Raw genomic sequence first — 24967 nt, 5'->3', positions numbered from 1 at the left:
TTTAGGGTCTCGCCCCTGCTCAGGCTTGTCTTGAACCTGTGAGCTCAGGCAACGCACCTGCGTTGGTTTCCCAGAGTGCTAGGATTACTGGCTGAGCCACCACACCAGGCCCTACCGGCATGCTGTTATTCCACACAGGCATCACATGGAACATCTACATTCACAGAACAGCACAGAAGCACACGTGGGACAACTCAGGCATGGGGGGTGGGGCTGGGGGTTTGTTTTTGTGGGGGAGGGTATTTTTTTTACATGAGGGGAATGCACGGTGTAACCAAAGGTTTTTGTTTTATTTTTAACCAAAACAAAGAAAAATACATCTTTTCTTTGAAACCACTTTTACCTAAGGTAGATGTTTGTATCACTTGCTGATAAAAGCCACCCTGCCACAGAGACCTGACTGGTACATCTGACCGGGTATAGGATCAATCTGAGGAGCAGAAAAAGCAAGAAGTGCTCTCAAATCAGCAGTTTAAGCTTTTCTTGTGGGAAACACAACTTCTTACGGATATAATGTCAGTCACAGTAAGTATCTCGCTTGAAAAACCAAACACGTGGGTACATAGAGAAGAGGCACTTCAGAATTTTAAGGATAGTTTTAACTCTGCGATGAGCAAGTTAATGTTTTCCAAACAAGATTATCAAGTGACAAAAAATTACCCACGTTTCTCTAATCTATAACCAAAAAGAGTAAATTTTTTAAAGAAAATGATCAATATTTAAAAGTTTAGGATAAGTAAAAATGAAATCTCCCCTAATAGCCACTGTCCCCGCAAGAGGCCATTCATCCCTCAAGCATTTTAAGATACTGACATTTTATGCTCAGATATAACCTTTGGCTTTTCAGCATTTGTTTAGATATTTTTAAATTCAATACAAAAAAGGTTTAATTTGCCAAGTTAAATGATATAAACTTTGGAAGACGCACCTTACCTCCTGGACTATAATTTTCTGGCAAAAGAAGAGAATCGCATGACTGACAGGTCTGTGTCCCGGGTGGAACATGTGTGCTACATGCAAGAGAAAAGCAGGGCGGCCGGCAGACAGAATTACGGCTGAGGGCGCTGGACAGCTTTGTGGCAAACTGCAAATCATTACTGTTATCTTACAGGACAGCATAAAAAATCCACATCTCTAATTTCTGCAGAACGTGGTCTGTGGCGAGTATGTGTGCCAGGCTCTCACCATTAAGTCAGTGTGTGTGTGAGCTCACCAGCCAACGAGACAGAAATAGGAAATCAGGCAAAAAGTAGAGGGCCTGTACTGCTTCATATGGGACAAACTCAACAACTTAACATACACTAAGAAAACACCACCACCGCGCAGCCAACTCGCACAAGTGCCCCACTGGCTGGCTCCGCTCACTCCACCTCCTCTGGGCCGTCTGCCAGGCGCCCTCTGCTCTGCCAGCGGAGGCTCACCAGCCGCCCGGCTGAGCGCAGGCTCCACCTGGAGCTGGCTGTGGCATCAGCCAGGCTGCTGTACTTGGTCGAGCCCTTGGTACCCTCCTCCCAGCCAGGCCGAGATGAGTGGCTACCCGAGGCATCCTCCAAGTCAGCTGAAACGTCTTCAAGAGCAAGTTTTGGAGGCTCCCAACCTTCAATCTCATCTGGTTTTTTAGACTGTATATTCTGTTTTAAAACCAAATTGTCCCAAAATCCGGATTTCTTCTCTGTCTTCAGTTCTTCCTTTAATCTTACACTAGTTCTGCAGGAGATGAAAGAGTGAAGTGTTGGTGAGCCAACAATCTTAGTCATTAAAAAAAAAATTTAAATTATCTAGAAAGCCAACAAAAATCTGTAAATTTTAAATATTAAAATTGATAAGGAAAATTAGTCACGCATGTTGTCAATGAAGCATGTAAAAACCACATTTTAAGCTACCACTTGGCAGCATGTCAGCAAAGAACTAGTTCTCAGACAAGAGATAAAAGTGTTACATGAAGGAGACCTTGTCCAGGCGACCTGAGGGAAGTGCTTCAGTGTCTGAGCAGACCAACCTAAGGAGGGACAACTATTCCATTTATCAAATAGCAAGCTAGGGCCAGGCACACTGGCTCGCACCTGTGATCCTTACACTCAGGGAGGCCAAGGCAGGTGGACCTCTTGAGCTCAGGAGTTTGAGACCAGCCTGATCAAGAGCAAGACCTGCTTTCTAAAAAAACAGAAAAAAATTAGCCAGGCATTGTGGCAGATGCCTGTATTCCCAGCTACTCAGGAGGCTGAGACAGAAGGATCACTTGAGCCCAGGAGTTACTGTGAGTTAGGCTGATGCCACGGCACTCCAGGCTGGGCAACAGAATGAGACTGTCTCAAAAAACATACAAACAAACAAACAAGAAACCCCTCCACCATAGCTCTACTCCATTGTGGTACGTGTGATCAGTCCTCTTTGTCACCATGACCTCTTACAAGACTTTCAGAATCAAGCAGTTTCTGGCCAGGAAACAAAAAGGAAATCGTCCCATTCCCCAGTGGATTTGAATGAAAACTGGTAATAAAATCAGGTACAACTCAAAGAGGAGACATGGGAGAAGAACCCAGCTGGGTCCATGAGGAGCCGCATGTGAGATGGCGCACACTCATGCTGGGTCAAGGTCACTGTCATCCTGCCCTGTCCAAGCTGAAGATGGCATCGGCTGGGCAGCTGGCCGCACTTCCCTGGGAAAGTGAGTTTCCTCTTTGTCTATATGCTCTTCACTAACAAGCTGGTATTCTTCACTAGTAAATATCTGAGACCTTTTGTGTGGAAAACAAAACAAACAAAAAACCCCACCATATAGTAAGCTAGTCTGAAGAATTTAGTAGGTAATTTGCTCAACAAAAATAAGAATTCAGAGCACTGACTACCACAAAAAGGAAGAGGAGTCCAAGGCATACTAAGGACTGACCTCAAAATAGCAAAGCCAGGTGTGGTGCGAGTCAGAGCCTTCCGTGCCTGCTGGGGGCTTTGCCTGGGAACATCTCTAGGGACACCAGTGTCCAGACACTAACGTAGCAGCAGCTCCCCTGACAGCCAGGGGCCCTGTTCACATCGTCCTTTACAGACACAGAATGGCTGGTGTGGCAGGCAGGGCAAGGAGGGCAGTGGGTCTGCCACCAGTGCACAGAAATGAGAACAGCAGGCAGGACCCACGGGCCTCAGACAGAAGCCAACTCTTTACCTGCGGGCTCATGAAGAGTCATCTTTGAATCCAGTGACTTCATATCACTGAGTAAATAAGCCATTGGTAATGCCACTAGGTAGTCACCGAATTTATATTTTCAACTTAAAAAACTTTTTAAACTTTGGAAATACAGTGGAACCTCTGTGAACTAACCACCCAAGAGACTGTAACAAACTGGTCAACAGATGGAGGTGGGCACCATAGGGAACTGGGCCCGTTGCACTGATACCTAATGTGGTGTATGTCTGTTCTATGAAAATTAGGTCAACTCAAGGAGGCCGTCAGCTATGGAGGGTCTACTGTATATATCACAAAGTAACAGCAACGTCAGTTTAAATCTATTTAATTTTCTAAAATCCCTTATAGTTTACTTACCAATCCTTTGCATTTTCTTTTTTTTTTTTTTGAGGCAGAGTCTCTGTCACCCTGGGTGGAGTGCTGGGGTGTCATAGCTCACAGCAACCTCAAACTCTTGGGCTCAAGTGAACCTCTTGCCTTAGCCTCCCAAATAGCTGAGACAACAGGCACCTGCCACTATTCCCAGCTAATTTTTCTATTTTTAGTAGAGACAGGGTCTCGCTGTTTTTCAGGCTCGTCTTGAGCTCCTGAGCTCAAGCAGTTTGCCCATGTCAGCCTCTCAGAATGCTAGGATTATAGGCGTGAGCCATCGTGTCTGGCCAATTCTTTGCATTTTTAACAGTGCTTCTCATTTCCTAAAACTACAAAAAATCTTAAGCATGGCTACTGATGGCTTTAAGGCTAATAAGTTCAATGTATAATTCTAAGTTCTTTTCCACTTTTGCATAACTTTTCAACAAGCTTATAGTTATCCTTATGACCTCTTACAAAAAGTAAAGTTTCTTTGTCTCCAGATCATTAAAAAATACAACTCATTTGATTCGTCAGAGGGATGAGTTCCCCAGTGGGGATGTCACATAGCCCGGCGGCCACACATTCCATGGGGACAGCCGGGGAGGAGGGCAGGGCCCTCGACATGCCACAGCAGCTTCCAAGGAAAACTGTTCATGTCATGATCTCCATCTCCACTCCACCCCTTAAGGAATTCATTCTCTTCCTAACTCACCCTCTGGACTTGGGAGATTCACAACTTTCCAGTAGACGCTGCTGGTCATCTTTATTAAACAGAGAAGTCACTTCTTTCCAACCTCGGAAACTTGCTCCCTGAACCTAAAAGAAGGTTAAGAAAAATGTCAAACCTGATACCATGAACCAACGGATGTCAGTTTTCTACTCCAATAATCACAGAGCTAAAATCTAGAAAAAATAATTGGAAGAGCTGACATCTTACCTTTCTGTGTCTACACACAGTTTCCTCCTATTAGCTACTAATAACTCCAGATAGTATGTATTATAGTCATATCAGATCACCAATGTTGTTCAGGAATCTAAATTTAGTAAAAGACTAGTTGGTGACCATATTTTACCTAAAATAGGTTGTGATAATGATGCTTATAATCAGACGCTTCCCATCAAAGTTAAGAACAAAGTCTCCCTAAGGTGCAGGAGACTGACCCTACAGAGGTTATTCTTACCAGAGGTCACTCAGAAGGAGGGGATTCTCCCAAATCCTTCCTTTAATCTGTTGTCACTGCTCTTTAAGTGTTACTTCCTCCACGTGCCATCAAATACCCTAGCAGGTCATTTCCCTGAGATTCCATTTCTTATATCGTAATGAAAGAATTATTGAGACCTAAATTACTATCCAGTATTTCCATTGAAATGATCAGGAATAAGATGCAAAAAAAATAGTTTCTAGTTAAGGATCTTCAAACAGATATCCCTGAAGAGGAAAAACCTAAATATAAGAGTAAAATGAGACAGCAAAAATTCCTAGAAATAAAGTACACAGTGAATGTGCATGGAAAGAGTGAATGGACGGTCTTAACTACTTCTATAGATACAAGGTGAAGTGCTTCATGTCCCATGAAGAAAAACCTATAAAATGCTGGAAAGAAAATTAAGGTCTGTAATTTCTCAGAGTTCTTGGAGTTGGAGAGGGAAGCATCCAGGCCCGTGCTGGGCGCCTGAGGCCGAGACCTATGTCCCTTGCACAGAATGGGGTCTGGATCTGGAGAACTCTGCCTAGCACAGCTGGACCCCCAAACCTCATCTCTGTGGATTATAGAACAAACCTTATCTGACCAAGTTAAACTCTCCCAAGTACCACCGTCCTTCCAACTTAATGTCATAATTTGTAATCTTAAAATGTTAAAAACAAAACTTCAGGTTTAAGACCAAGATCTAGTGTCATTTGCATCGTCTCCTGTTTTTCCTCACATATAAAACTCTGGCTTGAAGTGTTCAATTCCAAATAAAGCAGATATAAATTTTTCTTTTCACCACTGGCAGGGTATGTTTGTGGTACAAACAATCAGAACCAGAAAAACTACATCTAAGTGAGATGCACCAATTCAGTAAGGTGGATAAGGAAACGTTACCCCACACCCCTCAGAAGAACAGCTAGTGAGGGGGATTATCAGAAAGTAGACCGGGAGGGAAAGCTCTGGCCAGCTCAGAGCCATGTAACCATGCACGCCACTGCAGTCCACATCTCACCATATTTTAATATTTTAGCAAAGGTTATTTTTATGTGTATTGTGGGTTAAACTGATTTACATAAGCCACACAAAAAGTTTGTAATGGGTTAAAAATGGCTTTTGTTAACACAAAGGTAAAAAGGGAATTGGGCAACAGTGTATACCTTCTAAAGGAATTTAAATTCATAGGTCAGGAAAAAAAAAAGAAAGTCTTGGTTAGGCCAGGAACCCCAGTTTCTTATCAGGAGAATGCTGCTGATGACCCCTGGCATGCATCTCTATTGGGTGTGGGAGCCGTGCAGTGTGGGAGTCCACCTGGAGAGTGCCGTCACCGCCATGGTCACCAGCAAGCTGACACAAGTCCTGGTGTAGGTGAGAGGTGAATGTGGATGGGCTACACTCGAATCAGGGTCCACACACTCATGGCTCTGCCACAGTCCCTCACAACTGCAGAACCATCCAGACACACAAGGGCTTAGCCAGCATTTGGGCTGTGAGGACAGGCTGGGAGACGTGACTTGGTGAGGGAAGGCTTGGGAGCCTCCCTGAGCATCACCAGAGGCTACCCCTGTCATGTTCTTCTGAAGGGCGTGGAAATGGCCATCACTGTAGGACCATGGAACATGGGGACCACCACGCCACAGCCAAGTAAAGGTATCAGTTATGACTAATACAAAGGCATGGCCAAAAGGCTTAATTTTCTTTCTAACCATTGTACATTTTAGAACTCACAGTGACTTTATGGTTAAACACTGAAGTTACCGAGAAACTGGTAATTCTGAAGAAAACTGGTTTTATAATCCAGCTTAGGCATCTAGGTCAAACTGTGAAACCAAACCCTGGGCCCTTTCATCAGATGAGAGCTATCAGGCTGCAGGGAAAATTCCACTGTGACATTCACCAGCTCATCCAAGAACACACCGTGGGTCTGGCGCCACGGCAGGTATTTATTGTCCCTACCCCTGGCCTGCCTGAGCCTACGTCCAACTCAGAAAGACGGCTTGGGTGGCCCAGACATGCTGCAGGGACCAAATGTCAAAGGAGACCTGACCATGCAGCAACATTTGTGGGAGGTGTGTGGCCACGTGTGCACAAGTGTGACACACACTACTGCCTCCCTGAGGTGCCCTCACTGCCCTCAGACCACACTGCACCATCTGCGGTGGCTCTGCTGTGTCTGGTGGGGCTCCATCCCTTTAGCTTGGTCCTGGGCCGTCAGGTTGGCATGTGTTAATAAACACCACAAGGACTCCTTAAATTACACCAAGAAGCAGCCGAGGCCTCACATCACTTGCTCTCAAAACAACATTCTCTCCATCCAGCTCCTGTGCAAAAGCTCCTCAGAGAGGCACTGACAAGCCAGGGTGACCTGTGACAGACACAGTAGAGGGATGGTGGTGGCCGAGTGCTGGCGCTAGGAGGAGGAGACACAGCTGGGTTTGCCAACACAAGCAGACATTCAGGAGTTCCTAAAGACACAAAAAAGGTTTGTGAGTTAAGGTAGATGGAAATTAAAAGGGTCAGAAGGATAGGGGTTGGCACATTCCCTCCTTCCTGGGTATTTGGGCAGGTCCCTCCATTTGACTGTATCAGTAGGAAATGTGAAGACCCAGGGCTCCCGCCTGCCCAGGGGCCTTTGTCCTCAGGGACCAGACCCTGAAGGCACAAAGGAGTCTTTATCAAAGGAATCCACCCAGGGTTCTGGTGACCACTCCCCTCATTGGTCAGACTTGCCTGTGTGACCTTCAAGAGTTTTGTTTTTCCTCCTGTTAATTTCTGTACAAAAAAATCTTTTAACAGCAGGAGAAGGGGCCTCAAAAAAGGGCCACACAGGGAAGTCTGCTGTTTCCCTGTCAGGCTCCAGACAGCGAATCTGGGCATCCTCTCTCTTGTAGCAGAGTGTTCCTCAGGAGAATCATCAGGCCCCCCTTTCTCTGCATAATGTTCAAAGATTCCAGGCTAGGCCACAAACTCTGAGTCAGCTGCAGACTTAGTGCACTCCCTTAAAACAACCTGTATTTAAAACCTAGTTTTAGGAGTTTAGAACTCCTAGTTTCAGGATTAAAAAGTCACTGACCCCTCTATTCCTGAATCACTAGGATACAATTTAACAAGAGTTTGTTGTGCTCTGCCATTTATCTCAGAACAGCCAACTAAAGGTCTTGACAGCATTTAAATTCTAACACACCAAAAACTAGCACTGGAAGACCCTGAGGACACAGCTTTTGAAGCACTCCAATTTGTACAAATAATCAACACATCGAATCCCATAATGGCATAAATGTATTTATGATCTATGTACAAACGACTTAATAATAATAATTAAAAAAAACATCGAGACAAATGACCTCTGTTCTTTGCTGATACGCATTTGAGAACCCAGGTAACCCACACTCAGAGCGCTAAGCTACTTTGGTGGGAATTTCCCAATTTGGAAACTTCTGCCTTATGTCTTTTAAAACATATATTTGAAAACTAGCTGGCCACGTGCATGCTGGTGATGGCTGTTACTCATGGAGAAGGGCTGGGGGAACTTCTCCCTGTACTAAATGTATTTTTTTTTTTTGTAGAGACAGAGTCTCACTTTATGGCCCTCGGTAGAGTGCTGTGGCCTCACACAGCTCACAGCAACCTCCAACTCCTGGGCTTAAGCGATTCTCTTGCCTCAGCCTCCCGAGTAGCTGGGACTACAGGTGCCCGCCACAACGCCCAGCTATTTTTTTGTTGCAGTTCAGCCGGGGCCCGGGTTTGAACCCACCACCCTCGGTATATGGGGCCGGCGCCTTACTGACTGAGCCACAGGCGCCGCCCTGTACTAAATGTTTTAACAGGGTGTTTTGCTGAAATAAAAGTTAATCTTTTATAAATGATGGCTTAATATTCATGAATATGCATTATGTTCATCACATAATTTTGTATGCCTGATAAAACAAACATAATACGCTTGAAATTACTAATATATTCCAAAATCAAAAGCAATAAACACTGCCTACTTAGCAGACAGATCTACTGACCTAAAACAGCCTGGCTATGCCTTCTTGGGTACAAATATTCTTTTGTTCAAAGGTTTATAAAGTATGGAAAAGGATTAATTCAGTAAGTGCATTAACTGTTCTGTAGGATCCTTACCATGCCAGTAAGTGCCAAGTCAGCTTTAATAACAGGCACATTATGAGTCCTGTAAAACTCAGGAGTAGGAGGGAGCTTTTAAACGGATGACTACTGTTATTCACAATATTGAAGATGCTTAAAATTTCTCTTTTTATGAAACTGGAGAAAGCATTCACGGCGAAAGAACACAATCCATTACTTTTGCCAACCAAAATCCGAACTGCCGAATGCGGGAAGGAAGCTGCCTGGGAATATTTCAGACATGCACTTCACCTGCTGCCAGAAGCCAACGTAAAAATCCTTCCTCTCCCACAAACATCCCGTAAAGTCTGTGAGGATGCTGTTCAGTCGCAGCAAGGGGCTGTAACAGCCACAAACCAACAGGATTAGGTACTCAACACCACTGAGGTTTTAGGTTGAGAATAAGAAGAAAAGTGATTATTTTCAAATCCCAGGCATGTGGCTAACTGTGCAGAAATCATGACCTAAAGGGCAAACACCTTCCCATCAATAATTCTCACAGGGGAATGAGGGAGCGGGGAGAGTGGAGGAGGGAGGGGGATGGGAGGTCTCAGTGCATAGCTCTTGGGAGTGGACACAAGTGTTGGAGGGGACTTCACCTAACAAATGCAATCAGGGTAATCTTAATTTTTTTGTACCCTCAACGCCTTCCAAACAAACAAAACCCCCCCAAACTCTATTTCTTTTCATTTCCCCCTTTACGTTATCATCACGATCAGAAATGACATATATTTAACATTTATATCCATCAACATAGTTTTCTACTTAGAGATTTTATGCTATTATCTTTTAAATTCTACATGAGAAAAGAGGTTTGCTCACCACTATTATATAATAGTACTAAAGGAATCTGTATTCGCTCCTATGTTTCACTTTACCAGAGTTTTTATTTTTGTATACTTCTTTTTTCTTTTTTTCAGACAGAGTCTCACTATGTCACCCTGGGTAGAGTGCCATGATGTCACAGCTCACAGCAACCTCAAACTCTTGGGCTTAAGCGATTCTCCTGCCTCACCCTCCCAAGTAGCTAGGACTACAGGTGCCCGCCGCAATGCCCGGCTATGTTTTTGTTGTAGTTGTTGTTGTTTAGCAGGCTTGAGCAATGGGTGCCGAGCCTTTTGTATACTTTGGTATTGCTGTCTAGCATCCTTTAATGTCAACTGCAAAGACTCCCTTTAGCACTTCTTTACTGACGCAAGTCTAGTGATGATGGACTTCCTCAGCTTTTGTTTATCTTGGAAAGTTTTTTTTTTGTTTGTTTTGTTTTTTGATATAGAGTCTAGGTTGCCCTTGGTAGAGTGCCGTGGCATCACAGCTCAAACTCTTGGGCTTAAGTGATTCTCTTGCCTCAGCCTCCCAAGTAGCTGGGACTATAGGCACCTGCCACAATGTCCAGCTATTTTTGTTGTTGTTGTCATTGTTGGTCAGCAGCCCAGGCAGGTTTGAACCCACCAGCCCTGGTGCATGTGGCTGGCACCCTACCCACTGAGCAACGGGCACTGAGCCTATCTGGGAAAGTTTTTATTCTTCAGTTTTGAAGGACAGTTTGCCAGCTACAGTTTTCTTGGCTGCTGGCCAGTTTCTTCTTTTTTTTCTCACAGCACATTAGCTGTATCATCTCATTCCCTTTGTATAGTAAGGTTTCTCCTGGGAAATCTGCTGATAATCTTATGGGAACTCCCTGTTATGTGATAAGTCACTTTTGCTGCTTTCAAACTGGTCTCTTAATATTTGACTTTCGACAATGTGATTATCCTCTGTCTCGGTGTGGGCTTGGGTTTCATCATCGCTGGGGTCCTGTAAGCGTCTTGAATCTGGACGTCCACTTCCTTCTTCACCCTGGGGATGTTTCGCATCACTAGTTTTCATGGAAGCTCTCTGCTCCCTTCTCTCCTTCTCCTTCCATAACCTGTGTACTGGTTCACTCAATGACATAGTGTAAGTTTCTTTGGTTATCCTCACTTTGCTTCCTTTGTTTTGTTCCTCTGACTTGATACTTTCAAATGATCTATTGAATTTGCTTATTCTTTGAACCCCACAGAGCATTTTTCAATCCAGTTATTCTTTACCTCCAGCTCAGCACAACCAGGAGAGAGCACAAAGCTTATGGCTTAACCCTTGGGCAAGGGGAAGACTGGAAAGTTCACCCTCGGTCTGGGGCAACGCTGGCTCTCTGGTGCCAAAAAAAGCCATGGAGCTGGCGGTGCTCTGAGTTGGGGGAGACAGAAACCAGGCCATCAGTCACTTCCTTCCCCCAAGCCAGAACATAGGGCTTCACTTCCAGTCTTCTCTTTCCCTTCCAGTGGAGGTGCTCAAGCTGGTTGTGGCCTTAATCAGGCTGAGCCCTGCCAGCTTGGTGGGAGGCTAGCAGGAGTGGAAGACCCATTTCAGTGCAGCTGTTACCAGCTTTGGGCTTACCTAGGCTACTGTGATTTTTTAAGTGGTTTTTGTAGTTTTCACACGGGCTTTGTGGACTGCATCCGTGGCGGACGAGGTCTGAGGCTTTCTACTCTTGCCATCATGCGGCTGTCACCTCTGTCATGTGGAGAGACACAGGAGAAATATGGAAAACTTGGCCCTCATTTGGATCTGGCACCTGTAGCAGGAGCAGTCTCATGGGACTCAGTCCTTAATCTGTGAGGGCTGTACTAATTCTGGGTAGTGAGTGTTAGAACCGAATTAAATTGTAGGACACTCAGTTTGATTAAGAATTGGCTGGTGACAGAAAAACACACTCACACACACATAGGTACACATTTTTCTATGACAAAAATGCAAAGGTGTAAGAATATCATCCTTAATCATCACAGTTACACATTGTCTTTTCCCTATAAAATTTCTTGACATACCTTCTTGCCACATCAAACAAAATTTCTAAGTTATACTTCAGGAAAAAGAAAAAAAACCCTCACTTATTTATTAAAAATCATCACAATAAGACAATCTTGTTTTAAATAATTCTCAATTAACTCAAGCAAATCAACAAGAAAAGAGCAAACAACCCTATTAATCATTGGGCAAGAGACATAAATCTTTTGGCAAGAGGACAGATGGCCAACATACACATGAAACAATGCTCCTTATCCCTAATCAGAGAAATGCAAACCAAAAACACTCTAAGACATCACCCAACCCCAGTGAGAAAAACCCACATCACGGAGTCCCAAAGCTGCAGGTGCTGGTGTGGCTGGAGAGAAAGAAACCTTCGTGCATTGTTGGTGGACTGCAAACTAGCACAGCCTTTTGGAAGAAGTATGGAGAAACCTCAAAGATCTCAAAGTAGACTTTCCATTTGATCCTCAAATCCCATTATTAGGTATCCACACAGAAGGAAAAAACATCATTTTACCCTAAGGACATTTGCACCCAACTATTTATAGCAGCTCAATTCATAATCACAAAGATGTGGAAACAACCCAAGAACCCATCAACACATGAATGGATTGACCAACTGTAGTATAAGTTATCCCACGGAAGACACATCAGCTGTAAAAAAGCATGGGGACTTCACATCTTTGTATTTACCTGGTTGGATTTGGAGAATAATTCTCCTAAATAAAGTATCACAAGAATGGAAAAACAAGTATCTCGTGTACTCAATACTATGTTAAAACTAGTAGATGAACAACTACAAGCCCACAGGAGAGAAAAACAATTAAGTTCAAGAAAGGGGGAGAAGGGGGGCGGTGAGTCCCCACCTACTGGGTACAATGTAGGGGTATATGGCATACCTCCCGGGTGAAGGACTCAACTGCAACAAGGAAAATGCAAACAAGGTAACCTAATCATATGTACCCTCATATTAATCCCAAATTAAAAATAAATCATTCTTAATCATCTTCAATCAACAAGCTGAGTATTAGCCATAGCCAAATACTTAGCAAAGAAGATACAAAAAGCGGTGCAGGTAACTACAGGGAAACACTGAATTACTCCAGATATCTTAAAGTTTCAGAATTGGGACAGGAGGAGAGATGTCAAACAGAATCAGGACAAATGCGAGGCCACTGAGCTTGCTGTGTAATAAAGTTTATTGGCGATGACAGAGTTTGCTACTGTAACGGAACAGAAAACAAAAGATAGGGTACGTATGTCTTTTTCTCCCAAGTCTAAGAGAGCAGTGGAGTGTTCAAAAAAGTCAAGAACCCAGGCTCCTGTATTCCCTCCTTCTGACACGTATGGATCATTACAGGGTGAACGGTGGTCCACTGCGTCCACTGACCCACGTGGGGGGGAAGGAGAAGAGCAAGACGCGTGCAGGGAGGTGTGAGGGGTGCCCCTCTGCAGCGGTCAGACTCCACAGAGCACTGTGGTCTCGTGCGGACAGCCACAGACGCAAGGAAAACCTGGGGAAATCAGCAGTGTCACTCAGAAGGGTACCTGTTAGCACCCATGGGCCACAGAGGAAGGTGTTACCATCACACAGTTCTTACTGTCTATAAGGACACGGTCCTGATCCTTCAGCCTCTGTGCTCTGATAGGATGAAGGTTTTGTGTATGATCCCAGACTGCTCTCCACGTCTTCTCTTTGACTATACCATTGCTATTAATATCTTCATAGAATGGGATAAAGGACTGAGTAAGACAATCTATGTGAAACACTTAGAGCCACAAACATCCACTTTTTTCTTTCCGGGAGTAATACGTATAAATGAGCTTCGTGGCAATGCTATTTATTTTTGAGTTTAGTAATGAAGACTTCCTATTTCTACCTTACATCACAAAAAATTCAGTATCACAAAAAATTCTGTAACACGAATTCTGATTCATTAGATTTTAATGGATTAAATTGCCTTAGAGTTAGATTTCAAAGATCACGTAATCTAAATTAAAGGTCCACAAATAATGGCCTGTGTTTGTAAATAAAGTTTTATGGGAATGTAGCCACGCCCATTCATTTACATTGAGGCTGCTTTCCCTCTGCAACTGCAGCATCGAGCAGTTGTGCCACCAAGCCTAAAACCTTCATTGCCAGCTCCCTTAGACCTCTTGTTCCTCACTTAAACAGGTAATCAGGAGAGAGGGGAGAATTTACTTTACTTGCTGCAGGTCACAGGATGAGTGACTCTGCTGGAACCCAGACCTGCTTCCTATTAGAGACTTCTCCAACACTGTGTTACCCCACTATTCTAGTCAGGATCAACTGGACCATGAGCTCTGCTGAAGTGGAGAACCAGGTTCTCGAGGGTGTTTACAGGGTCACAAACAGTAAGGGCACTGGACGCAGCAGGAAGAGGACAGCTCTTCACAGCAGCAGCTGCAGCAGAAAGGCCAGAGGTCACGTGCTTTGGCCTCAGCTGGGAGGAGTGTGGATGAAACTCAGAAGGCACGGTGGGCAATGATTCGGGGATTACAGAAGAATGTTAGCAAGCAGGTGAATTTGCAAACACGCTGCCTGTGAGTACTGCAGAGTAACTGTACCTTATTCTCAGGCACAGATGTGTAGCACGTGCCCCAGTGCCTGGCCTGTGCTGGTACCAGTACCACATCTAGGGTTATATCCTCCAAACCAAGAGGCGCCCATTTACTAAAAAAAAAAAAAAATGGCAAAAACAAAAAAAGCCTGTCTACTGAGTAAAAACTTTCCACTTTCTGTATACAGTAGCAAGCCAACGTAAAAGGATTCAAGGAATCTTTCAAGAACGATAACCAATCAGTATCTGCCACCTAGTTATAATAACACTTTTGTACAGACTGCTATGCTTTTATCTATGAAATTAAACAGCTAAATCATGGTTTTCTTTATTGGATAAACATTTATTAATACCTTGAAAAGTACAGGGGCAAACCCAGATCCCCCTCTTCCCAATGCACAGGTTCTGACACACTCATTCTCTGTCCTGGGCTTTGGAAGCAGCTAAACCCCCAGCTTGTGGGTCCCCTCCCCCTTCCTATACAAACAGAGGTGAGGACAGGCTGTCCTCCCTGGCAGCAGCCCCCATGGGACTCCCAGCGCAGAAATTGTGATTTATCTGGTTATGCACAGCAGCGAGACAGAAAAGTGAACAAAGGGCTGCCTGCCTGGGTAGACAGGAAGGAACAGGGTTCACGGAAGTCCGAGGCTGCTCCTAGTCTGAATCTGGGTTCACTCTGAAACAACAGGAAACCCCCGGAGGTGCTGCGCTGGCCCCAGGATCAGTGACGGGACCCTCAGTCTGTCTCCAATCTCACAATTAGAAGAGCAACTTTTAGATACTTATGCTCTAGCAAGAACCAATGAAAGTAAATCTTATCAACTAGGGTTATAAACCCTCAGGAATAACAATTTCAACATAAATATTTAATATTAGCATTTATAAGTGAACATTGTACGGGACAGATACTTAAGCCCTAATCCTTCTATCCTGACATAGCAGAGAACCTTGGAATTTACCTAGCTAATTCCTTGAGAGATTCTACAGGCCCAGGCAAGTAGAAAAACCCACAAACCCTCTGTGATGAGCTGATCTTAAAGCTGGGAGAGCATTCTAGGGCTGTGCTTTCCAATTCAGTGGTAGTAACTAAAAATAGCTATTGAGGACCTGAATTGGGGCTAGTGGGACTGATGTTTTAATTATTTCAATTTCAACTTCAAAAACAAATACTCAATTTCAGTTATTGGAAAACTTTTAAGTATGTTTGGAACAACATAGATAAAGCAATCTACTTTTTCAACTGTAAATTTTATAAAATATAAACACTGATTAAGTATTCCTGGTGACAATACAGCAAATTGAGCCAAGTGGATAAATGTAAAACACAGATTCCAAAGACTATGGGAAAAAAATGCAAAGGATCTCATTCATTTTAAATTGACTACATATTGATATATTATTTTAAATATATCAAACTAAGGGCGGTGCCTGTGGCTCAAGGAGTAGAGCGCCGGCCCCTATACCGGAGGTAGTGGGTTCAAACCCAGTCCCGGCCAAAATAAAAAAACTGCAAAAAAAAAGAAAAAATCAAATTGAAATGCATTAAAACTTTTTTTTACTCTCTAATGTGGCTACTAGAAAATGTTTGCGATACATTTTCAAAGCACAGAAGTACTACTTACTGCACCAGCAGAAGCATCCAGCCTCTGTCAGGGGAGGGTGAGCGTCCCTCCTCCCTTCCTCGCAAAGCACTTAGATGTGACTGAAGTGCTTCTGCACACTGAGTGTCTGACTCGGCTCCTGGGAGTGTCCAGTGACACTAACCCTATGAAATAGTATTTGTTTACCAAAAAACAACTTAGTGTCTAGAAACGGATCGGACCTTCTGAGGAGGGAGAGTGAGTGTCCATCTTCCAGACGTACAGGTCCTTCCCCGACTTCTGCCTTTCCTCTCCTCATGCCTGCAGAGTGATGACGCATCTATGGCAGGCAGTGGTGGCTCCCGAGGACCCCCCAGTCTAGTCCGTTCCTTTCACTGGTCCTTGTGGGTACCAGCAAGTGGCCAGGGGGATGCAACAACAGGCAAATATAGGCCTTCTCTAGCAGAGCTTACAGTCTAGATTAGACGGCTCACGAGAGGGGAAAGTGCTTTCTGTCAGGGGCGCAGAGTGCAGAGCATCATTAGCATCATTAGCCAGAACGCGTCTGTCCTGATGTCTGGAGTCACCTTCCCCCACTCCCGGCACCTATCCGCTCTGCTGCACCCACTCCCTGCTCACCCACTTGGGAACAGAGTGTGCTAGAGTGTCACCAAAGACCCTTGTGGGGGGATAAAAGGAAGCCTAATCATAAGTTAGGAAAAAGTATTCATTATTACCATTATTTAGTAAGATCTACTTCCTCTTCTCTTAGTGTGTCAGTTTGTCAGAGAAAAATATTAAGGGCTCGCGAGGGATGGCTTCATTTACTTTCCATTTTTCCATTTTACCCCTAAGAGGCAGGGTGGCCTGGTTTACATATGCTGTTACAGACACAGACCTCCAGGGTTTGATTATGATTCCTGTAAGGTCAGATACCAAATTAGTCTCTGCCCAGTCTCACAACTACTGAAAATGGAAAAGAATGCCCCAAATCCTCCCTTCCTGGGAGGAGATGGGCCTCACTCCAGCTGCCAGCTGACTCCATGTTCAAGCTCCATCTCCTGTTGATGACAGGACAGATTTAGCAATTGTACCTTGAGAACAAGAATGTGACAGGCCATATCTCTACAAAGGAGTAAGATTTCTTCACCTTTATAATCTTTGTCTGCGATATGTTCATATCCTAGTTAAATGCTCACTCATAATAAAATTGTTTTTTTTCTTCTAATACTGTGAAATTCTAATACTTCTACAACATTCTACCATTGTTAAAGAAAATGTTTTTCTGACATTATTAAAAAAAAAAAAGGAAGACTTTATTCAAGATTACCCCAATAGGGGAGACAAATCTAGTTGTACTCCCAGGACAGCAAAGTGAGCCACAGTTTACAGCCAAGCAGCAGAGGGATCCATGGACAGAAAGAGACAAGGAGCAGACGTCAGGGCAGGGGCTCTTCCTAAACACAGGTCAACCACTCAGATGTCAAGAGTGGGGGATTAACACAGGCAGGACTTCTGCCAGGTTGGTGAGGCATGCTGAAGGAGAAGCCCTCACGGAGGTTTGGTCCAGGTGCCAGTCACCTCCTCGTAGCTGTATGACCTTTCCAAAATCACCTACTGTTGTAACTGGTTTCTTCACATAGCCAATGGTGGCACCAACCTGTATCAAGGGCCTCTAAGTTGTGCTTGAGCACAGACCCCAATAAACACCAGCACCAGCTCTCCTAGTTTCAATTTTACAGTCAAAAAGCAAAATTAAAGGTTGGCAAGGGGAAGGGGCTTGCACAAGGTCATGTGGTGACAAGGGACAGGGGGGCATGGACTGAGCCAAGGCCACCAGAAACCAAGGTCCAAAACTGAACTGCCAGACTGCTTTCATGGGAATAGTGCCATCTGGGCTACAGTTCCATATGTTTCATGACATGCTAATAAAAGTGTCAGGAATGTTTTTAGAAGTCTTTGCTTAGGCCTGTAAGTATAGAAAAAGATATTTAATATCATCCATGAGAAAACAAATTTAAACCATACTAAGGTACCACTTCCCCCATAAAATCTATGTTTTGCTAACATGCTGCAACATACTATACTGGCATTTTCCTGTGTGGCTGGTTGGAATGCAAACCAGTACAACCTCTTTAGGAGAGCAACCTGAGGTACCCATCAAAACCACAGCTGCCTGTCCCCTGGGACTTGGGAGATCCATTTGGGAGATCCAGAAATTTATCCTCAGATCTGTGAAAGAACTTACGCTGTGTGTCTGTAATAGAACGAGACTTTAGAAATCATTTCCTGAAGGTCATCCCAGGGAGACTAGTTAAAAGAAATCCATATATCCATGTAAGAAAACACTGTTGCTACGGACTGAATGTATCCCCAAAGTTCGGATGGTGAAGCCCTAACCCCCAAGGTGATAGTGTCTGCAGGTGTGGATCAGGGAGGTGATCAGGTGAGACAAGGTCATGAGAGTGGGGCCCTCAGGTTGGGATTAGTGCCCTAACAAGGGGAAGGTGTCATCTGTAAACCCACTTCCAGCCTCCAGAACTGTGAGAAACAAATGTTTGTTGTTTAATTTGTAGTATTTTTGTTATCTAGCCTGAATGAACTAAAACAACTACACAACATTTAAATACACACAAATACACGAGAAAAAGGAAGCCCTTTATGTGCTGATACAGAAAGATCATTTGATCTATTGATAAGGAAAGGTCTACAACTTTTGGCTGAGTAGGAAGAGCCAGGTGGAAAAGCCTTTACAGCACTTAGTTCCTGGATTAGAGAAGGTGCATAATTGCATTTATTTTTCGAGAATGGAAAACAGTAAAGCTATAGAGGTAGGGAGGGGACAGGATGGAATCACCAAGGGGCATTCTGTCCTGAAGTGTTGTGCAATCCAACCTGTCATCCTTCCAACCACCCCCAGGCGCTGGGGAGCAAACCAACCATCGACTCTCCGGTTCATTCCACTCTTTTCTTCCCAAACAGCACTGATGCACACATCCACAGAACCCCCCACAGCACCACAAAATAATGATTCTGTGTGATATAAACCGAGGGGGAGTGATACTTGGTTATTCCATTCTTCAAAGTCTGATTTAAAAACACCCCAAACAGTCCTTGATTCCTTTTTTTTTTTCTTTGCAATGCCTATAGAAAATGTTTCTAAACCTTTTAAATTTTTTAACATGAAAATATTGTCAAAATTTCCCTGGCGTGCGTTTGTAAATCCATTAGTTTAAAGCCAGCTAAATTCCTGTGCAATCCAGTTCAGAGGCAACCAAAAAAACCCTCTGAACTGTGGAAAGCACCTCTGTGCTCCCTTCTCCACTATTTGCATAAATCTTTGAGGGGCAAAGGTTAAGAAAAGTGGCCTGGTAGCCTCAAGGTACATCAGAAGAGGTCAGATAAAGAAATTCCGGTATAGCCATTTGATAGCATTTGACACCACACACCCTTGAAGATGGGTTTTTTCCACTGGCAGGGCTGAAGGGGATGTGCTCTCTGGGACACAGGAACAAATCAAAGTGAAAAACATGGCAGGAGTAGCAAACACGTGCTTTTAAACACACGCAAGAGTTCAACATGCTTCACACTGGCAAAGTGGAAGAAGGGAAGACCTAACATCTGATATCCACAGATATTTGCATCAAAATATCTTTTTATTAAGTAAGTAAACATGAGACTCATTAAAACCTGCATCTCCTTGTTAAGTGATGTCAGTGAACAATTCTCCTTGTAAAGCTCACTGTTATATTTTAATACAAAATAAGTGTGTACTTAGGATTAGAAAAGGCTAATAGTTTAGAAAAACCTCGGAGAAATTTATTTTCTACAATGTTAAAACATTTTAGTAACAGTTAAGTGTTCCTTACATCCAAGTAATGATTTTGAAGGCCTCACATTTCAAATTTAGTAGAACTTCAACACAAAGGTTTGTTTTGTGTTATCTATTTTGTTTGCTTGTTTTAAAGGACCAGATTATAGCTGTGTGACCTGATATTCAAGGAAGTGGACGACAGGATGGACTTAACTGCGAAGTGAACACCTTTCTGGAGCCAGGCAGGCACTCCTAATCCGCCTGTTCACTTCCAGACTGACTGACAAACGGGGGACTTGAGAGGCTAAAAATGACACAGCATGGAGAATTTCTTTCTCATATGACAGCAAATCCAACACTCATTAAATCCTACTTGTATATTAATCCCTACTTTTCAACTTTAAAATAAAATTTTCTTGGCAGAAGTTTTATGGTAGACTTTTCATGAATTTAAAAGTTAATTCTAAGAGAAGTTAGCTTTGAGATAAAGATCCGTCCTCCAGAAGAAATTAACTAAATTTAGAGTATGACTAACCTGTCATAATTAACAACATTTTTCCCTAGCAAAGAACACATTAAACTATAGATACTCTTAATAAAGTAACATGAAAACTACCGTCAAAACTCAATACTAGTTGCTAACACAGGATAAAGCCTAGATGATGGTGGGTTTGGCAATGACTTTTTAGATACAACACCAAAGATACAATCTAGGAAAAAAATAATTTATAAGCTAGACTTCATTAAAATTAACAACTTCTGTTCTGTGAAAGACACTGTGCAAAGAATGAAAAGCTACAGACTGGGAGAAAATCTTTGTAAAACATATAGGTATAAGGACTGGTGTCCAAAATATACAAACCCTTAAAACTCAACAGTAACCAACATGTTAACCAGTGTGGTGAAAATGTGTCAAACGGTCTGTAAAACCAGTGTATGGTGCCCCATGATCGCATTAATGTACACAGCTATGATTTAATAATAAAAAACCCCTCAACAGTAAGGAATCAAACGACCTAATTAAAAAATGTAACAAAAGAGCTGAACAGATACTGAACCAAACAAGACATACAGATGACAAGAACGTAAGTTGCTTCACATCCCGTGTCATCAAGAAAATGAAAGCAAGACAAGGGGACACTCTGAGCACCACCCTGTAAGCACCGCCGCAATCCAGCCCAACCTTCACCAAGGGCCCCCAGGTTGAGCCTGGGGACCTGCCTACAGTGCTCAGCCCCAGAAGCCAGGACTGAATTAGGAAGTGGCACAGCAAGGCAGGATCCAGGATCCAATCAGAGTGAGCCCTGTGTCACCCTGTGGCATGGTCCAATCTGAAGGTGGCTCCCAGCATCACTCCATTGCAAGATCCAATCAAATGACACCTCATTACCCTATGCTTATAAAAGCCAACCCAGTCTCCAGCTTAGAGAAAGATGTGAGTATTACTTCCTAGCTCCTGTCTCCCTCCTGGTTGACTTGCCATAAAGCTTTTCTTTTCTCAAAGGCAGGTGCCATGGTATTGGCTTCCATGCATGTTGGGCAGCACCACCACCACTACACTCCTATTAGAATGAACAGAATCCAGACACTGACAACACCAAACGCTGGCAAGGATGTGGAGCAGCAGGAACTCTCCCTCTCTGCTGCTGGGAATGCAAAAATGGTACATCCACTTGGGAAAACAAAACACACCTTTACCATATGATCCAGCAGTTGTGCTCCTTGGGACTTACCCAAATGAGTTGAAAACCTATGTCCACACATAAACCTGCCCAAAGATGTTTACAGCAAGTTTTATTCACAGTTGCCAAAAACTTGGAGGCAACCAAGATGCCCTTCAACAGGTGAATGTATAAACTGTGGTATGTCAGACAATGGAATAACACTCAGTGCTCAAAGGAAACGGCTCTCAACCCATGAAAAGACATGGAAGAAACTTAAATGCATGTTAAGTGCACTTAGTGCGTTATTAAGTGAAAATAGCCAATCTGAAAGAGACAAACTCTGTGATTCCAAGTCTATGACATTCTGGAAATAACAAAACTACGGAAACAGTAGAACAGGTGGAGCATGGAGAGTTTTTAGAGCAGTGAAAGTGACGGATACCAGTCATTATGTATTTGTACAAACCATGTAAACCATGAAGAGTGAACCTTAATGTAAAGTATGGATTCTGGGTGATACTGTGTCAACACAGGTCCACAGACTGTGACAAATGCAGGAAGGGGACGCTGACTGGTAGTGGGTGAGAGGAGGGGGTATAATGGGTGGGCATATGGGAATTCTCTGCACTTGCCACTTTCCCTTGAAATTTGCTGGGTACCTAAAAAATCTATTTAAAAAAGTTTTTTTGTTTTGAGCACACACAGAAAGGGTATAGATGACAATTGTATAAATAGATGATCAGGCAAAGAGCCTTAAATTTGTTGCCGATAATGGAATCTAGATGGCAGACATGGGGGTGTCAATCTGTCTTCCTACAGTTCTGTACATCAGAAATTTTTTCAAAATAAAAACTTAAGGGCGGTGCCTGCGGCTCAAAGGAGTAGGGCGCTGGCCCCATATACCAGAGGTGGCAGGTTCAAACCCGACCCTGGCCAAAAAAACAAAAACAAACAGACAAAAAAAAAAACTGCAAAATAAAAACTTAGGAGAGGGCGGCGCCTGTGGCTCAGTCGGTAGGGCGCCGGCCCCATATACCGAGGGTGGCGGGTTCAAACCCGGCCCGGCCAAACTGCAACCAAAAAATAGCCGGGCGCTGTGGCAGGCTCCTGTAGTCCCAGCTACACGGGAGGCTGAGGCAAGAGAATCGCTTCAGCCCAGGAGTTGGAGGTTGCTGTGAGCTGTGTGAGGCCACAGCACTCTACCGAGGGCCATAAAGTGAGACTCTGTCTCTACAAAAAAAAAAAAAAAAAAAAAACTTAAGAGAAAAAAAGGGGTTTTTAGTATTTATTAGAAGAAATAGAAACAACACAGGAAGGCTCAATTTCAAATTTCCAAGAGTTCATCCATACGCAATGATTTTGTTCACTTTTGACCAACATTATTTACAGCTCCTTCACTCAACCCTTTAACCACATATAAATCCATCATTATATTAAGAAAAAACTTGCTAAGAAAGGTAACCAGGGTATTTTGGCATTTAAAAAGGAAAGGCAGCTAAGCACTAATACTATCAGAAAGTAATTTCTCAAAGACAAGTTCAGAAATTAACCCTTTTAAATACTGAAGGTAAGTGTAAAATAATTCTTAATCCCACTTCTGTGACAGAGGAACTGAATTTAACTCCTGTAAGAAATGAAACAACTTCATTACCTAAGAAATTATTTTTGCTCCAATCGGATAAGAACAATCTCTCCAAAGAGAGAGAGAGAGAGATCATTCGCTTTTGCATAGCTTAAGAGTAGCAGGAGAAAATTGCCAAATATTTCACACGAAAATAAATTTTATGACCCTCGTTTAAGAAAAAAGCTGGATTTCTGACCTAAATTTCGTTGCCACATGAGAAATACTGCATTGGGGTAAAAGGCAGGGTGTAGAATGAGTTAGCATATGTAACGCACACAGGATCCACCTGGGATCCTTTTTAATTAAAAAATTCTAGACATACCAAACATATCTCTGCACTTGCTGGCCAAAGTTCCTTCAATTTTCTGTATAAAGGACTCCTGCCTTTCCCCCAGAAAATCAAAGGTTTAAGACAGGAAATATTGTTTAGGCAAACAAATATTCAGCCCCCTTGACCATTTCGCTGTGGTCACCAGGCACATCTTGGTCTGCGGATGATTCAGGCCTGCGCCGGCCGGGCCTGGAACACCTGCTGGGAACCTGCCCTGCCACGTCTCGCAGGCCGCGAGCCCCGCTCCGGGGGACGCTCAGGGCAGCGCCGCCGGCCCGCAGTGTCCTCGGGGACAGCCGCCCGTGAACCCCCGCACCCCGCCAGGACGCCGGCTTTCCTGTCTACTAACTAGGGGGCCGACACCAGCCACAGTGGAACCCCGGACAAGCCTCGGGGCAAGTTCTGACTCTGCACTCGGATCCTCACGAACGCCGCCCGGACCTACGAGGTCTCCAGCCCACCTGCGCACCCTGACTCGGCCCCGGCCTGCGCGCCCCCGTGTACCCGCCCGGTCCACCTGCGCGCCCCCCACCTGCGCGCCTCCTCACCTGCCCCGGGGTGGGGGCTGCGGGCGGCGGGCCCCCCGGCAGGCCGTCCTCCTCCTCCAGGGGCTCGTCCAGCAGCACCCGGCTCCGGCTCAGCTTCCACATGCTCCGCGCCCCGCCTCGCCGTCCGGCGCTCGGCCCGCGGCTCCTGCAGGGCACCGGCACCGTGGGCCGGGCAGGGCCGGTCGGGGCGGGGGCGGGAGCAGGGCGCCCCTCCCTCCCGGACCCGCCTTCTCCCCTCCCCGACCCCGCCCGCACCGCCCCACCGGTCCCCAACAACAGGGCCGCGCCCCCGCGCCTCTTCTCCCAGCGTGGTCCCCGCCCCCTCCGGGCCCTGCAGGACACCGCCCTAGCCCCGGCCACCCGCTCTCCGGGTTCAGCCTCACGGAGCCCCTCGACTCACTCACGGGGCCGCCCCCTCCCCCAGGGCGTGCCTTCCCCCCAAACCCCTTCTAGGACTCCCCCTCCCGCGCTCCCTCTTCGGATAGTGGGCGTGGCGACGTCCGCCAGGGTCACCGAGGCAACGGCCGAGCGGCCAGTGCGCATGCCCCGCCCTTGCTGCCCAGGCCCCCCCCTGCCCGGGGGCGAGGGGACCCGCTGGGAGAGCGACCCCGGCGAATCGGTCCACCGGGCTGCGAACTTCGGGGGGTAAGGGGAGCGCGCCGGCCGGGGCGCGCGGCTTCTTGGGGGTCTCCGCCCAGACGGGTGGCGGGGGGGTGGGGGCTGCGTCCGAACCAGCAGAGGCCAGGGAGAAACTGCGGGCGTCCGAGGAGTCTGACGTCCCCAGGGCTCCTGGCCTCCTGTGCGCGCTGCGCACCCCGCTCTGAGCCCAGGAGGCGAGGGGTCCCTGGATGCCAAGAGTGTTTTCCAGGATGGTTATGAATTTGTGGGAGCAGGAGGGGCACCCCACACGTTCCAGAGGACAACTGACTGCTCCTTGCAGAAAGGAGCCCAGCGGTGAAATGCGGAAGGTTAGGACCGCGGTATAATCGGCTCGCTCTGCGCCCTCTGCGAGGAGGGTGCCCCGGTCCCCGTGTGTACCGTGCGAACTTTGGGAAAGCAAGTCGTTAGCGGCTATTGGATTTTTACGTGCATATTCCCTTGTCCAGCAATTCATTTTTTTTTTTTTTAGACAGAGT

The 24967-nt window shown here is 45.1% G+C and overlaps 1 protein-coding gene across 1 annotated transcript; it reads right to left on the bottom strand.

Annotated features, from left to right (window-relative positions):
* Positions 1–232: 232 nt before the first annotated feature.
* On the bottom strand, positions 233–24219 carry TDRP (testis development related protein). The gene is made up of 3 exons (XM_053597042.1): positions 23832–24219; positions 4251–4354; positions 233–1707 (listed from the first exon to the last, which is right to left on the bottom strand). The coding sequence occupies exons 1-3, from the start codon at positions 23931–23933 to the stop codon at positions 1362–1364; spliced, it is 552 nt and encodes a 183-aa protein (XP_053453017.1). The 5' UTR covers positions 23934–24219; the 3' UTR covers positions 233–1361.
* Positions 24220–24967: the final 748 nt, after the last annotated feature.

This window comes from Nycticebus coucang, chromosome 7, assembly GCF_027406575.1.
Source record: "Nycticebus coucang isolate mNycCou1 chromosome 7, mNycCou1.pri, whole genome shotgun sequence".
NCBI lineage: Eukaryota > Metazoa > Chordata > Mammalia > Primates > Lorisidae > Nycticebus > Nycticebus coucang.
The sequence above is the reverse complement of the archived record's forward strand: the minus strand, read 5'-3'. Positions and strand labels throughout refer to the sequence as shown.